Source organism: Coregonus lavaretus, assembly GCF_964263955.1.
Source record: "Coregonus lavaretus genome assembly, contig: SUPER_35_unloc_3, whole genome shotgun sequence".
NCBI classification, from domain to species: Eukaryota; Metazoa; Chordata; class Actinopteri; order Salmoniformes; family Salmonidae; genus Coregonus; species Coregonus lavaretus.
Window position 1 is genome coordinate 1,366,871 of NW_028167179.1, and position 17,035 is coordinate 1,383,905.

Genomic DNA, 17,035 nt, shown 5'->3' on the forward strand with positions numbered 1-17,035 from the left:
TATTTAATAGTTTTGATGTCTTCACTATTATTCTACAATGTAGAAAATACACAAGACACAGAGGAGGAGAAACTATCCAACACCCTGGGAGAGAGAACGAGTGACCTCAGTCGAACTCACAGCCAGAAAGATGGGTTAGATACAGGAGAGGAGGAGGTTACCCCGGATGCCATCACCCCTGCTCCTGTGAACAAGGAATGAGAGGGGAAGCCTTCTAATCAGGCCAACGGGCAGGCGGAGCGAGAGGTCATAGTGATAGTGATTCACACCCAGAGAGAGACAGACAACCCATACAACCTCTTGGCTGAGATTAACCACACAGAGGTAGAGGCAGAGGGCCTTCAGGGCAAGCCAGTCAGCCTGCCTGCTCTGAACCTCAAGTCAATTGTATTTAAATTCATATTCATTAAAGATTTTTAGTCAAGACTTGAAAAGTGCCATTTATTTCAAATGATAATTATTCAGTGTCTGCAACCCTCAAGAACCAGGGTGAGTCTGGGTCCCCCTTTAACTGGGCAAACACAACTTGCATATCGCATAGACTAGGCCGAAACGTTAATCTTTTAACCTTGCTTAAATAAAACAATGCTTTTTTAATAGTGAGCAAGAGTTTTCTATGATGATTAACGTTTTTTTGTCGCGCCCTCCACTTTTTTGTCAAATAATACATCTAAAAAAAATGTAATAAGTTAATTATTAAAAGCATTAAAATTGGGATTGGGATGTTTCCCACTTATTTATACAACCTACTCCACAAAGTTTAGAGAAATGTTCTGAAATTAATTAAGAATTAAACAGAAGAAAATCAGAATTGAAGGCAACTATAATGCAAAGAATTTAATGGTCTATGGTTCAATCCTGTTTCTGGTCTAATGAATAATTAATATTGTTCCTCCTCTTCCTTGTGGCAAGCGCAGCAGCACACTGCCCTCCAAAGCCTGCAAAAAAAACGCTGGACTGCCCCTTTCCTCGCCCTGCATGGAACATCCAGGGTCACGTCCTTGGTGACGTGTGGGGTGACGTCCAGGGTGACCACAGCAACATCCTCTGGAAAGGGACAAAAGCGGGACAGAATGTAAATAAATGCAAACCGTAGGTTCTAAACACTGGCCAGTTGAATGGGATCTTTTATTTCAGCTCATGAAACATGGGACCAACACTTTACATGTTATCATGATGAACGGCACCTGTCAGAGTGCTTTCTATAAGTCTTACTCACCTGCTTGGATGTCAGATGGCAGAGTGGCGTAGACGGCCACCATGAGAGGCTTTTCTTCAGGTGTGACGTCCACAACCTCCAAGAGTGAAGAAGCAGGGTATGCATCTGTGTTAGGGGTGAGGTCCACAAGCTCCAGGTGGGAAGAAGCAGGATCTGCCTCTGTGTTTGGGGTGATGTCCACAACCTCTAGGGGGGAAGAAGCCGGGTCTGCATCTGTGTTAGGGGTGATGTCCACAAACTCCAGGTGGGAAGAAGCAGGATCTGCCTCTGTGTTTGGGGTGATGTCCACAAGCTCCAGGTGGGAAGAAGCCGGGTCTGCCTCTGTGTTAGGGGTGATGTCCACAACCTCCAGGTGGGAAGAAGCAGGATCTGCCTCTGTGTTTGGGGTGATGTCCACAAGCTCCAGGTGGGAAGAAGCCGGGTCTGCCTCTGTGTTAGTGATGATGTCCACAACCTCCAGGTGGGAAGAAGCTGGCTCTGCCTCTGTGTTAGGGTTGATGTCCACAACCTTCAGGTGGGAAGAAGCCGGGTCTGCCTCTTTGTTAGGGGTGATGTTCACAACCTCCAGGAGGGAAGAAGCCAGGTGTGCCTCTTTGTTAGAATTGATGTCCGCAATCTCTAGCTGGGAAGAAGCCGGGTCTGTCTCTGTGTTAGGGGTGGTTTCCACAACCTCCTGATAGGAAGAAGCCGGGTCTAACTCTGTGTTAGGGGTGATGACCACAAACTTCAGGTGGGTAGAAGCCGTCTCAGCCTCTGTGTTAGGGGTGATGTCCACAAGCTCCTTGTGGGAAGAAGCCAGGTGTGCCTCTTTGTTAGGGGTGATGTCCACAACCTCCAGGTGGGAAGAAGCAAGGTGTGCCTCTTTGTTAGGGGTGATGTCCACAACCTCCAGGTGAGAAGAAGCCGGGTCTGCCTCTGTGTTAGGGGTGATGTCCACAACCTCCAGGTGGGAAGATGCTGGGTCTGCCTCTGAGTTATGGGTGATGTCTACAACCATACGGTGGGAAGAAGCAGGGTCTGACTCTGTGTTAGGGGTGATGTCCACAAACTTCAGGTGGGTAGAAGCCATCTCAGCCTCTGTGTTAGGGGTGACGTTCACAACCTCCAGGTGGGAAGAAGCCAGGTGTGCCTCTTTGTTAGGGTTGATGTCCGCAATCTCTAGGTGGGAAGAAGCCGGGTCTGCCTCTGTGTTTGGGGTGATGTCCACAAGCTCCTGATGGGAAGAAGCCAGGTGTGCCTCTGTGTTAGGGGTGATGTCCTCAACCTCCAGGTGGGCAGAAGCCGGGTCTTTCTCTGTGTTAGGGGTGATGTCCACAACCTCCGGGTGGGAAGAAGCTGGGTCTGCCTCTTTGTTATGGGGGATTTCCACAACCTCCATGTGGGAAGAAGCCTGGTCTGCATCTGTGTTAGGGGTGACAATTAAAATCCTGATTGGCTCTACTACTACAAGGCACCAGGATGTCATGACAAAAGGCATCTGTCAGAGTGCTCTCTATGAGTGTTACTCACCTGCTTGGATATCAGCTGGTAGTGTGGCGGAGAAGGCCACCACTAGGACAGGGGGAACTCGCAGGGTGTCTGCAGTAGGCTGGAAGTAGCTTTTCACCTCGTCCGCCACAAAGGCACAGACAGAGCTCATAAAAAAAGGGGTCTTGAGGTCATCCAGGGAGAAGGACTGGCTGATTCTCCCGAGGATCGACCTCACAGAGTCAAAAGCAGCAGCCCGGGAGAAAGGGGTGTGAGGAGAAGAGGCCTTCAACGTGTTGGAGACCTTCTCCCCTACGGCCACCACCATACTCACAGCCATCCCGCTTAGGAGGATGGGGTGATCTGAATGGCCTTCCTCTGGCTGAAGCCACAGGGCCAGGAGGATCCTGGGCACCAGCTCCACCACCACCTGGGATGGGCTGAGCAGGTTGCTACAGGGCTTATTGGACAGCTTGTCCAGAATGCTCCTCACAGATCTCTCCACGATGATGTGGACCTTGGGGTCGCTGAAATCAACAAAAAGCAGCAGAGAAAGCTAAACGATGTGCAATGTTCACACAGAGAACACTGCCCTAGTTATTTTCTGCATAGCTCCAGATGTGTAGATGAATGGAGCAAGCTGTATGCAGGGCAGTACATGGAACTCACATGTCAGCGCCAGCTGGAGAGGTGGTGTGCATAGAGCGGCGGAGCTTGCAGACAGCCTTGTGCTCCATGTCAATCATTTTTAGGCAGGTGTTTACTTCCCAGGTCTGCCGTAGGAAACAGGAAGTCCCATTAGTGTAATTTCACAACAGATATATTCTGCTGTACTGACTAGTTGTTGAAAGGCTAGAAAAGAGCTCACTGACTGATAGTCTAAGTCTCTAACTCTCATTCTCTTACCAGCCGAGCGAGTTCGTTCCCCTCCTCCAGGGTTTCCTTCCACACCCTTCAAATAAAACACAAAGCATTTCAACTTTCCTGGCTTCCTATTTATCTGTTGTTTATTTTACCCACACCTCCTGGAGTGCTGCTGGTGACAGAGAATGGCAGTGAAGGTGAGAGCTGACGTGGTACTCACCTCTCCCTAAGGGATTTTTTGCCCTGAGACACCAGCCAGTCGCTCATGTGCTCCATGGTGACATGGGGCGAGACCTGGCCTCGACTCTGGAGCAGCAGATAGTGGACCATGAGCTTCTTCTGCAAGATGAGGTAAGGTGTGAGACCGTGCCACTAAAGACCATATAATGTGCTTTCAGAAGGGCCTCTCGCAACATTTAACAACTGCTCATGTCTCACAATTTGCAAGTGATATTAAAAACTCTTATGACCATCTTCTCTAAACTGTCTTGAAATAAAACTCTTGTTTTGGGATTAAATCTATCTCTTTTTTTCTGTGGTTACTGTTTTTGTGGGATGAATCTTACCTGTTTATTGTAATATGCTTCCTCCCAGCAGGCCTGCAGAGTCTGAAAATAAAGGCTGCTTCTACAGAATTCCTTTGAAGATAATTAAAATAATTATACTTTATTAGGTACATTATGCACAGGCATTTACAGTATGCCAAAAGGAATATCTCCTAAGATTACCTTAGTGGGACCATAAGTGAACTCAGGAATGCTCCCAACCCTATCCATGGTCAGAGGGTGACGAAATGCAGCGCTATAAATATACGGGATGCTCTAGAGATAACAGGAATGACTTAAAGTCGCGAATGATCAATGCCTGTGGAGTCGTCCAATATGCTGCGCTGAGAATTGAGTTGTAGGCGATATTTGGATATGTTTGGCGCAATTTACATGTTTACATTCTATTGCCATGGAGAAATTGAGTTTCTAGAACCTGTTTTCTTCTATGTCTTTATTTCGTGAAATATTAAGATCTTTATTTTGTCATAATGTGTATATGAGGACGTTGGAGCCCGTTCCGATTCATGACGCGGTTATCCAGGTGCATGTTGCATAGACCTACTAATCCAACCTTGGCTTACAAGTTAAATTAAATTAGTATATATGCCTATACAAATCTATTGACCACATCCATTTAAATCAATGATTGTCAATTGAAAATGTGGTAGTTGTGTTATCCTGTTGTGCGTGTCAGGGCTCCTCTTAAGCACGTTATTCCAATATTTCCTAGAATTGACGCAGGTTACACTTTTGCAAAACTACTAGGTTAAAAATAAGAGCATGAATGACAATAAAGGTATGACTTGAATTATATGTGTAGTAGTGTGATGTTGTTCCCCTAGATTATGCACCAAATTGCACACAAGGACAGTTCAAGTAGGCCAGGTCAAGAGGGGATGTTAATAAGTTAATAATAATAATAATTCAATGTGGTTTCTTTATTTAATTACAGCTGCATAGCTAATGTTATTTTTTGGTGTACAAACATTTTTATGTATCTATATTGCAAATACACCTAATTGTAAAAGTTGTGTATATTTTGGTTTGGTCCATCGCGGGTTATCTGTATTTATGTACCCTCTTATTGTTCTCTTTTGCCTGACCTTCAACTAGCAAGGTATGTTGTCCTTGGCGCCGTAATTTGTCAATATAAAACTGTGGTAAAGTTACACAAAGTGCTGTTACGCAACTACAGGTTTTGTTACAATGTGGACAATATAAAGATGTATGTTAACAACTTTCACCGAGCTCGCTAATTAGGGTACCTATTGTAACTCGGGAGTATTTGGGGCAGTGTTTGAGTGAGTTTCTATGTGCTCACGCAGGTGCCCGAGAGCTGTGGCTGCACCAAGGGCTAACCTATTGTGTGTTGTCTCGTGGTGTGCAGGTATGTCTTTTATTTTGTCAGAATTATGTTGTATATCATTTTACTTGTATTGTATAGTGTGTTGTTAGGCACAGAATGTGTGCATGCAGCACCTGTTCTCTTTTGCCTGACCTTCAACTAGCAAGGTGCCCGAGAGTTGTGGCTGCACCAAGAGCTAACATATTGTGTGTTGTCTCTTCGTGTGCAGGTCGAATAAAAATTATCCAACCATCAGAATTCCAGTTGTGGCAGTGTCCTAATTACGTGACCTGCCGACTGGTCAGCTCAAGCCGACCGCCGGAGCTGTGCATGTGGATGAGGTGCACGACCTGCGCATGTGAATTTGTTGATGGTTTACTGTAAGTGAATATATACTGTAAACAGTGAAAGTGAATGTAGCATATTCATTAGATACAGGTATTCGTGCTTATTTGTATGTTTTGGATGAATTTGTTTATTGCATTTTATTTTTTTTGGTATTTGAATGCACTAAATTACATTGTATTTTAGTGCTCTGTTGAGCCATGGAAGATTCTCAAATCCATAAAACGTGTTATGCTGGGGATTTTAGTGTGGGTAGAGGGAGGGGTGTCCTTCCATTTACACCAATTGTACAGTCAGCTCCTGGGAGTAGAGCGTTTGCTAGTCCTGAGTTTGCAAGCACTGGGAGGGGTAGGCTGTTTGTTCCACCTGACCAGGGTATCCCACCTCTGTCTTTTGATGTACCATCATCCACAGTACTCGGTGATAATGGGACGCCTCCGAGTCAGCTTAGTGACCTTATTAAGCAGATTGGTTCAGAGATAGGAGAATCTATCAGAGCGAGTTTACTGCAGCCTGGGGTTTCAAGTCTTTCTCCTGCCCGTCCCCCTCACCAACCCCAGCAGTTTCCCCTGCCTGAGCAGTGTGGGTCAACCTTTATTGATGCGTCCAAGCTGAATCTGGTTGTGAAGTCAGATGTTAGTGCTCCACCTCTTTTTAGGGGTGATGGCTCAGATAAGTACTCTGTCCTGGAGTGGGAGGAGTTCATGGAAGTCTACCTAGAGAAGAGGGGTTACACTGGGTCTGGGAATGTTGGGGAGGTGATGTCTAGGCTCATGGGGAGGGCACGGGATGTGACCAAAGTCTGGAAGCGTAACAACCTTGTTGTCACAGATGTTAAGGCGGTGTTCAGTGTTTTCAAGCAACACTTTGGGGATACTGTCTGCTCAGGTATGCCATTAGCTGATTTCTATTCAATCAAACCATATGCTAATGAGGGTCCAATAGATTTCTGGATTAGGTTTAACAAAGCTGCAGAGGCAGCCGAACAGTACCTTGTGAGTGAGGGCAGGACCTTACCCAATCAGTGCTCAGAGTTGGCAGTCATGTTTGTACGCAACTGTCCTGATAAAGAGTTGGCCCAAGTGTTCAAGAGCAAACCCATTCGTGACTGGACAGCCAGTGAGGTACAGGATCGGTTGGATGAACTGTTAAGGGAACGTAAAGCATGTAGAACACAACTTTCACAGCAGGTTGCTGCTGTTTTTGACTGCCCTCAGGAGGGAGTGGGTCCTGTGAAAAGACCTAATGTGTCATCTTTTTCTCAATGTGGCCGTGAACCAGACCAGGCACGATCTGTATCTGAGGGTGGGACATTAAAGAAAGTTTTGACTTTGTTAGAGAAGGCTCTGGTCAGCAATACTCAGCAATACTCAGTCTGTGAGTGGCGCAGTGGTCTAAGGCACTGCTGTGCCACTAGAGATCCTGGTTCGAATCCAGGCTCTGTCGTAGCCGGCCGCGACCGGGAGACCCATGGGGCGGCGCACAATTGGACCAGCGTCGCCTAGGGTAGTGGAGGGAATGGCCGGCTCAGTTCGTAGAGCATGGTGTTTGCAACGCCAGGGTTGTGGGTTCGATTCCCACGGGGGGTATGAGAAAAAAAAAGTAACGTATGCACTAACTGTAAGTCGCTCTGGATAAGATCAATCAATCAATCAATTTTATTTTATATAGCCCTTCTTACATCAGCTAATATCTCGAAGTGCTGTACAGAAACCCAGCCTAAAACCCCAAACAGCTAGTAATGCAGGTGTAGAAGCACGGGAGGGGTTTTAGTCATTTAGCGTCTGCTAAATGACTAAAACATGTTAAATGTAGAGGGCCCCGTAAACAGTTCCACAAACGTCAGCGTGAGTGCGCTGTCTGTGGAAGCACTAATCACTGGACCAAAGCTCACTGTCAGATGCACCAGCTGTGCTTCAAGTGCTTTTCTCCGGGCCACATGAGCTTTGACTGTAGTGAGGCTGGGCAGCGACAGAACCCTGCATGTGGACAGACTGGCAGGTCTCAGGAAAACTAGAAAGCCTCCATTCTGAGGAGGGCAATGTGGGGCATTCTTATTTTTCCTCCACTGATGATAATATCCAATCTGTTTATTCTTACTTTTGTGAGTCAGTACCCAAGAACAACACAGTAATTTTTCAGAACACAATGAGAGTTACTCAGAATGACAGTTTGTTTTACACCACCGTGCTAGTACAGGATAAAGTTGAGCTGAAAGGGATGTTAGACAGTGGGTCCATGGCTACTACTCTGCGCGCAGATATTGTACCTCGGTTGAGGGAGGCAGGAGTGGTAGAGGGGAACTTTCTAGCTCCTTCAGACATCATCCTGGTGGGTTGTGGTGGGAAGCAAACTAGCCCAGTGGGCATGTGTGACTTAAAAATGCAGCTTTATGGCTTCAGTTATGTAGTCCCAGTGCTTATTGTTGATGGGCAGGTTGATGAACTCATTGTGGGCACTAATGTGTTGAAGTCTCTGATTAGACAGTTCAAATCAAATGACAGCGACTGGCGGGTGGAGGGTACACCAGGTTCCAGTGATGTTTTGGAGCGGTCGCTGGGCAACACGGACTTTCAACTCCCTCCAAAGATTTTCTATGGGGTTGAGATCTGGAGACTGGCTAGGCCACTCCAGGACCTTGAAATGCTTCTTACGAAGCCACTCCTTCGTTGCCCGGGCGGTGTGTTTGGGATCATTGTCATGCTGAAAGACCCAGTCACGTTTCATCTTCAATGCCCTTGCTGATGGAAGGAGGTTTTCACTCAAAATCTCACGATACATGGCCCCGTTCATTCTTTCCTTTACACGGATCAGTCGTCCTGGTCCCTTTGCAGAAAAACAGCCCCAAAGCATGATGTTTCCACCCCCATGCTTCACAGTAGGTATGGTGTTCTTTGGATGCAACTCAGCATTCTTTGTCCTCCAAACACGACGGGTTGAGTTTTTACCAAAAAGTTCTATTTTGGTTTCATCTGACCATATGACATTCTCCCAATCCTCTTCTGGATCATCCAAATGCACTCTAGCAAACTTCAGACGGGCCTGGACACGTACTGGCTTAAGCAGGGGATCACGTCTGGCACTGCAGGATTTGAGTCCCTGGTGGCGTAGTGTGTTACTGATGGTAGGCTTTCTTACTTTGGTCCCAGCTCTCTGCAGGTCATTCACTAGGTCCCCCCGTGTGGTTCTGGGATTTTTGCTCACCGTTCTTGTGATCATTTTGACCCCACGGGTTGAGATCTTGCGTGGAGCCCCAGATCGAGGGAGATAATCAGTGGTCTTGTATGTCTTCCATTTCCTAATAATTGCTCCCACAGTTGATTTCTTCAAACCAAGCTGCTTACCTATTGCAGATTCAGTCTTCCCAGCCTGGTACAGGTCTACAATTTTGTTTCTGGTGTCCTTTGACAGCTCTTTGGTCTTGGCCATAGTGGAGTTTGGAGTGTGACTGTTTGAGGTTGTGGACAGGTGTCTTTTATACTGATAACAAGTTCAAACAGTTGCCATTAATACAGGTAACGAGTGGAGGACAGAGGAGCCTCTTAAAGAAGAAGTTACAGGTCTGTGAGAGCCAGAAATCTTGCTTGTTTGTAGGTGACCAAATACTTATTTTCCACCATCATTTGCAAATAAATTCATTAAAAATCCTACAATGTGATTTTCTGGATTTTTTAAATCTCAATTTGTCTGTCATAGTTGACGTGTACTTATGATGAAAATTACAGGCCTCTCTCATCTTTTTAAGTGGGAGAACTTGCACAATTGGTGGCTGACTAAATACTTTTTTCCCCCACTGTAGCTCTCCTGGCATCCACACATAGCCTACAAGCAACTGATGCAGACCTTTGGAACATCTACATTTTAAAAAGTCTAATAAATCCATGTAATATAGCCTACACCTTCACAATAAATCCATTATTTATTTTAGACAGGTCTAAAGAAGCATGATATGAAGAAAATGTAGTCTATTTCAGAAGAACAGAATAACATACTCTGAGTTGTCCTTATGTTAGGTCCTGATCTGTCTATGCCGAATGGCTACACTAGTTCAAACAAGGCAGAGCCTTTCAAGTGACTTTTTTCAAATCTTCATTAGAGTCGCATCATGCAGCCTTACAATGTATTAAAAATCAAAACATATAGCCCAACGTTTGTAGAACAACTAAAGTTACATTAATAACTCTAAATTAAGCATATAAGAGTACCTATTCCTTTGTTAACCGCTCAATACAGATTAGCCGCATGTGCGCACTCCATCAAATCGTTTGGAGAAAATATCCTTTCTATTTTATTCAGCTTTGTTCAATTGTATTCTTCATACTATAAAGTAATATAAAATAATGCCAAGGAATTCTAAGCAAATCTTGTCTGCTAAATGAACTAGTGTAGCCCACAGCCATTTGGCGACCTGTGTCTTGTGGCTGTTTTGCAACTACACTTTTATCACACGGGAGGGTATATCCGTGGTTGGGGGACGGTTCTGATACTGATAAGGAATGCGTAGTTTGCATTGCCGAGCGTTGGCCAGGAAATAATCCAATCCAATTGTTAGACGCTACACGCTACAGTTCTGTTCCGACTGACAGTTTTTATATCAAGTTTTAGATCGAAAAGAAAGAAAGGTACATTTACATTTACATTTTAGTCATTTAGCAGACGCTCTTATCCAGTGCGACTTACAGTTAGTGAGGGCATATATATTTTTTCTCCATACTTTAAACCCAAAAGCACAAGCATGTCAAATTCTGTAAGTATGATGATAAAGCAATGATGGACAGGTTGCGACTACAGGCTTGGCGTAAAAGAGGTTAACTTTCTAGACAACATTGCATCGACATAGAAATAGAATGCATAGACATGACAGTGTTCTGTTCCACAACAGATTGAGTCTATGCACTCTATTTCTACTTCAATGCATGTCTATAACTTTTGACGTCGGAGTCTTGAGAAAGGGATGGGGTCTAGAGGACAGGTTGTTGGGCAATCCGACGTCACTAGACACAGGATTTTGTCTGCAGGAAGAGGAAAGAATGAGTAACAGGATGTGGAGATTGAAGAGGCAGAATCAGGAGACAGAAGGGAGACCGATTCACACAAAGGAGACATGATTGTAGAGATTCCAGAGGAATGGAGCTTTAAAAAAGAAGGGCAACATACTGCTTGTAATTGAGATATTATGAGAATAAAAATTGCATAATCAGATAATGAATTGTGCATTGTTAACATGGAAAATATTTGTTTGTCTTACCTCCTGATGGGATTTTTGGAAGCTCAGCTCGCATTTCTGGTGCTGCTGGGAGGAAGTTGTTTGACAGAGGTCCACACCATGGTAGCCTGATATGGAACAAGAAAAACTAAGGATAAAGTACCTATCACAAATGTAGTAATTCAGCAACAAATCAATTCATTTACACATAGAGGCCTACATTGGTATTCAATAGGTACTGTTTTGCTACAATAACCTCACTGCAACAAGGTTTACTATGATTTGGTCCTACGATCCTTCCCCTTATGTATTTCCCTGGTATAGGCCACAACTTGGATGAAGTGACTAAGGGGGCAGTTGAAATCGGTGATGGGGTACAATTTGGGGGTTTTCTTGCATTGGAAATATACTGAATTCTGCTTGTAACACGCTATACCACAATAAACATAAAGTTCACATGCCAAGACTCCGGGACCATTGAGTGCTTTTGAAGTGAAATGTTGGCATGAAATCTGTAGCCCATCTCCCCCATAGCCTATAGGCTACAAGATAGATAGGCTGTTTGTAATAGGTAAAATACCCTACGTGAATGCAGCAGTACACACAGCTGTCTTACCAAAATAATGCAAACTACATAAATGCTGAAAGTAGTAGCCTAGTTAGTCACTGAATAGCAGTTTGGCTTAGAATACCGGCACAACAGTGGTAGGCCTACTATAGGCCTATAAACAAAATATCAGATCGATAAAGGCATGACACAATCTATATTTAAGCTAGTTACATTAACAGTAAACAAACGCAGTAAACAAAATGAGAATAACCAAAACAGCCTACAGCCTACTACAGTGAGATGCAGCCATGCACAGCTGTCTTGCCAAATAAATAGGCCTAAAGGCCCGCTTCAAACACGGATATTCATGCTGCTCATGAAATCAGCAGCACTCCCTTTAAGAGTGTGCTCCTAATCTCAGCTCGTTACCTGTATAAAAGACACCTGGGAGCCAGAAATCTTTCTGATTGAGAGGGCGTCAAATACTTATTTCCCTCATTAAAATGCAAATCAATTTATAACATTTTTGACATGCGTTTTTCTGTATTTTTTTGTTGTTATTCTGTCTCTCACTGTTCAAATAAACCTACCATTAAAATTATAGACTGATCATTTCTTTGTCAGTGGGCAAACGTACAAAATCAGCAGGGGATCAAATACTTTTTTCCCTCACTGTATGTGTATGTATGTATATGTGTGTATATGTATATATATATATATATATATATATATATATATATATATTTGCGAGAAAAAAAACATATGGGGGATTGGAAGTGATGCAGACAATTACATTGATGGAAGTTACATTACAATCTATCTGCAATATTAAAGCTGATCTACCCCCCCTCCCCCCAAAAAATTAAATAAATACAAAAATACAAAGAAAATAAATAACAAAAACTCCAAACAGCCTACCCGACCGCTTGGAGGCATCCGCATGGTCCTAAAGCACACCGTTGCCTCATTTTGTATCACATTCCAATGATAAAACTGGGTGGGATAAAAATGCAACTTCAGAATGTGGTCCTCAGTCAAAGTTACGCCCCTGCTACTTAGTATAAAAGATAGCTATTTAAAATCAACAGATTTTCTACAAACACAAATATATAAAACAAAGTTTGCTAGCTAGCTAAATAAAGAGATTTGGAAAAGTGGTCTTACCTCGCAGTAGGGTTTGGAACCTAAATCAGTTTTCAATAGTTTCATTCTGAACAGAACCATCATTTTTTCCGTTCCATTCCATTGTTCTGAACCGGTTCGAACCAAAAAAAGTACTGGTTTATATCTTTCCTTTCTGTTCCTTTTACATTTAGCTCAACATTAAACTACTTCACCAATCAGTGCAGCTAGAGCAACTTAGGAGCGGGAAGCTATAGTTGTTTACATGTGCGATGGACAGATAAGTGTAGGATGCGACTGACATTTTGTGGGTGGAGAGAGAGCGAGAGAGGGTGGTGAAGGCTTGGCTTGAAGCGCTGGGCATCTTGTTATGACATGCATTATCTGAATTAGGCCCACAGAAATATACATATGGAGAAGCGGCTTCTATGGAGGAACTTTGAATGTCTTTGAACATCCTAGAGTTGACTTAAGGTTGGACCAGGGCTAGCTAGCTAATAACAAGCTTGTGTGTGCAGAGCGGCACCAGAATTGAAAACACATCTTACCTTTTTGTAGTTAATACATCTAATGTGAACGTGAAAACTATAGTATCCTTAACTAGCATTGAAAAAGTGTATCCATTCTTCTGTAATTAAAAATCTCTCACTAATTTCTGAATCACGCTTGTAACGTCAGTAGTACAGTAGCTTATGCTTCGGAGGGGGAGGGGCAGGTAGCCTACAAACGCACACACACTGGCAAAGATGTTCAGCTGGCAGGCAGACACTGGAATACGTTTCTGAGTGACAGAGTGAGGGCTTTGCATAGGCGCCTGGAGCGTAAAATAACATTATTAACTGGTTCCCATTTAAAATAATGGTTCTGTTCCAGAACAGTATAGAGCACTTTCGTTCCCAGTTCGGCATGGACACTATTCGGCATGAAAGGCCCCCTGGAGGTCAGGCCCCCCCATATAGCATATCAACACTTCATAAACCATGGCAAATGTGTAGCATTGCAGGCAATTCGCTTTAAAACTGCAAAATTGTCTCTCACCCTCATGGCAAAATTATAGAATTTCTGGAAGAAAATGCTCTTAAACTGAAAAATATTCTCTCATCCTCATGGCAAAATGTGATTAGCCATAAAACCGCACATTTGGCCCTGGAGGTACAGTGGGGCCTGAAATGATTGACACCCTTGATATAGATGAGCAAAAATGACTGTATAAAACAAATAATTATAATACTGAGCTGTATTGAATGCAAAATAATGGGGAAATTTATATTTTCACCACCAGTGGTGTGCATGGCCAAAAAGCTATATTTTCATGTCATTTGACCAAAGCACCGCTTCCAATCCAAGTGACAATGCCGTTTAGCAAACTCCAGGCATTTACATTTGTTGGATGACATAAGAATAGCTCTTTGGCCACGCACAACAGTGGTGGGTTTGGCGTCGAAATGAGGATGCATGAGCAGAAAAGGACCCCATACCTACTGTAATATATGGTGGTGGAACTTTGATGTTATGGGGCTATTTAGCTTCCACTGGTCCTGGGGCCCTTGTTAAGATCAACGGCATTATGACCCAGTACCAGGATCTTTGCCAAAAACCCAGTTGCCTCTGCCAGGAGGCTGAAACTTGGCGGCAAGTGGATCATCCAGCACACATCAAAATCCACAAAGAAATGGTTAATTGGCCACAAAATCTAAATTTGTCTCTGGATTTGAAACCCATTGAAAACCTTTGGTTTGAATTGAAGATGGCAGTCCATAAGTGCAAATGAAGGATATCAAGGATCTGGAAGGATTCTGTATGTAGGAATGGTGTAAGATTCCTCCCAATGTGTTCTCCAACTCTCCAAAACATTTTAGAAAAAGTATCTGTGCCATTATCCTCGCAAGGTAAGGTATTGAAAGATATTGAAAACAGGGGTGTCAATATTTTTTTAAATAACTTGTTAAACACAATCTCGTTCTCTGAGCAATTGTATTAGTATAAAATAATATAATTTCCCAATTTCTTTAAGCATACAATAATATAATTTCCCAAATGTTTTGAGCACACAATGTAGCTCAGTGTTTGAATGATTTATTTTATACAGTCATTTTTGCTAATCTTTATCAAGGGTGTCAATAATTTTGGACCCCACTGTAGGTGCCCCAGGTCCCAAAATGTGGTAGTCCGGCACTGCTTACATCCTTGCAAATTGTAGACGGTGTCAATAGTGTACAAATAGCGTTGAGCATTGACAGTAGTACCTAACTTAACCACCCCCTTTCCCCAAATCACTCTTAGGTGAAGGACATCTCACTGGAGGCCACAGGAGCTTTGTGAAGCCAGCAGGACACAATACATGGAGAGATGACCAACCCATAGCTATAGATGAGGGGAGTGGAACCTCAACCCAGCATGTTATCGTGATAGAGGTTTGTGTCATAGTGTAACATACAAAAATTACAGTACATTAAATGTGGCCCATTTATTTCAGAAAGGCTCCCCTCGGCTATTCACTTGCTTACATGTACATCCTTATTTATCTGCCATAGGGGAGCTTGTGAGACTTCCCTACCACATTGTTATCCAATTCAACTCATGTACCGATAATAACCTCCTCTCTTCTTGTGTCAGTCTGCAGATGCAGAGGCTGCAGGTCCTGGAGGATCGTCTCTGGTCAAGCAGAAGAGGTCTGAAGGAGAGGAGGACCAACGACACAACAGAGACATCCAGACTGGAGCAGCAGCTGGAGTGGCGCCCCCTGTAGCCACGGAGGACCTCGCCACCAATACAGCGCCCCAGCCCAGGACCCAACACAGCATCACGGAGGTCAGTGGAGCACCGAACGCCGTCCTCAAGTCAGAGACAGACACAGAGACTTTAACTGTAACACGCAGGCTCTTACACACAGGATCTGACCACAGATCAGACCCAGAGAGATTGGGGCTGGAGCAACTGGGCTGTCCTCCTGCTCCCGGTTCAGAGTATTTACTTTAAGGTAACCCGAGGACGGTTCATTCCCATCGGGACTCAGGTGACGCGTTAGAGACTGGCAATGATCCGTCTTGTTCTTACACTACAGAGATGGACCCTGGCAACATGCACTTGGGTTTAGAGACACAGACTGATCTATCTAGAGGGGAATGGAACCGGTACAGTAGTAGTGTATACTCTGAAGGGTGCCTAGATAAGAAAGGGGAGGGTCTGGTCGTAGATGAGGTGACTGTGAAAGTGGAGGGCGAAGCTCCTCTGACATGGAATGTAGACGAGACTCACTTAGGAGAAGGACACTCACAAGGCAGATTTCTTAGATTACAGGGAAAGCTTAGAGAAAAATCAAAATTTCGCGACCCACTCCCCTTTACACACACTCAGAGATCGCGACCCAGTGTCCACGTCGATGGGGCCTTCCGATTCACACAGCCGTGTCCTTTTCGATCAGGTATTGAACTCAAAGGACCAAAGGGCCAAGACTCTGGGAGGGGGAGCAACATCAGGCAATAGTAAAGAAAAACAGTTCCTCTGCATGTTCTGTAACAAAGGCTTCAGGTGCACCCAGATGGTGGAGATCCACCAGAGGGTACACACAGGGGTGAAATCCTTCAGCTGTACCCAGTGTCACATGCGCTTCGCCCAGGCTAGCAGCCTGAAGAGGCACCAGAGGGTCCACACAGGGGTGAAACCATTCAGCTGTACCCAGTGTCACATGCGCTTCGCCCAGGCTGGTGACCTGAAGAGGCACCAGAGGGTCCACACAGGAGAGAAACCCTACAAATGCCCCCAGTGTGAGAGAAGTTTCTCCCACCAGCACCATCTGAAGATGCACCTGAAGGTCCACACAGGAGAGAGGCCATTCAAAGAGTAACTAACTAAGAATAAACCAGCAGAAAAACATTCCACTCTATAACATAGAAAGTAACCTTTCCACTCGTTAGACGTTTAGATCAAACCCTGCATTAAAGACAAAGATACATTTTCAAGGTTGTCAGCAGAAAAGATCCACAGATGCATTTAGAATAACAAGAGTAACAGATTTCAGTGTTGAATATTCCTGGGTAAAATATTGCATCCAGACATTGTGTGATATATAAGGCATATATAAGCCTAAAAAGTCTGTTACATATTGTGTTTGTACTGTGTACAGTCGTGGTCAAACGTTTTGAGAATGACACAAATACTAATTTTCACAAAGTCTGCTGTCTCAGTTTTGATGATGGCAATTTGCATATACTCCAGAATGTCATGAAGAGTGATCAGATGAATTGCAATTAATTGCAAAGTCCCTCTTTGCCATGAAAATGAACTTAATCCCCCAAAAACATTTCCACTGCATTTCAGCCCTGCCACAAAAGGACCAGCTGCCATCATGTTAGTGATTCTCTCGTTA

The 17,035-nt window shown here is 44.1% G+C and overlaps 1 protein-coding gene across 1 annotated transcript in view; it reads left to right on the top strand.

Moving 5' to 3' along the window:
* The window catches only part of LOC311110304 (uncharacterized protein), a gene marked incomplete at both ends in the record, with an annotated part of 170,178 nt that overhangs the window by 123,539 nt on the left and 29,604 nt on the right, over positions 1 to 17,035 (top strand). Inside the window, 2 exons of the mRNA XM_084188840.1 lie at positions 14,950 to 15,080; positions 15,283 to 15,477. Of these exons, the coding sequence (XP_084044966.1) occupies positions 14,950 to 15,080; positions 15,283 to 15,477 (326 nt within the window). The remainder of the gene's footprint in view (positions 1 to 14,949; positions 15,081 to 15,282; positions 15,478 to 17,035) is intronic.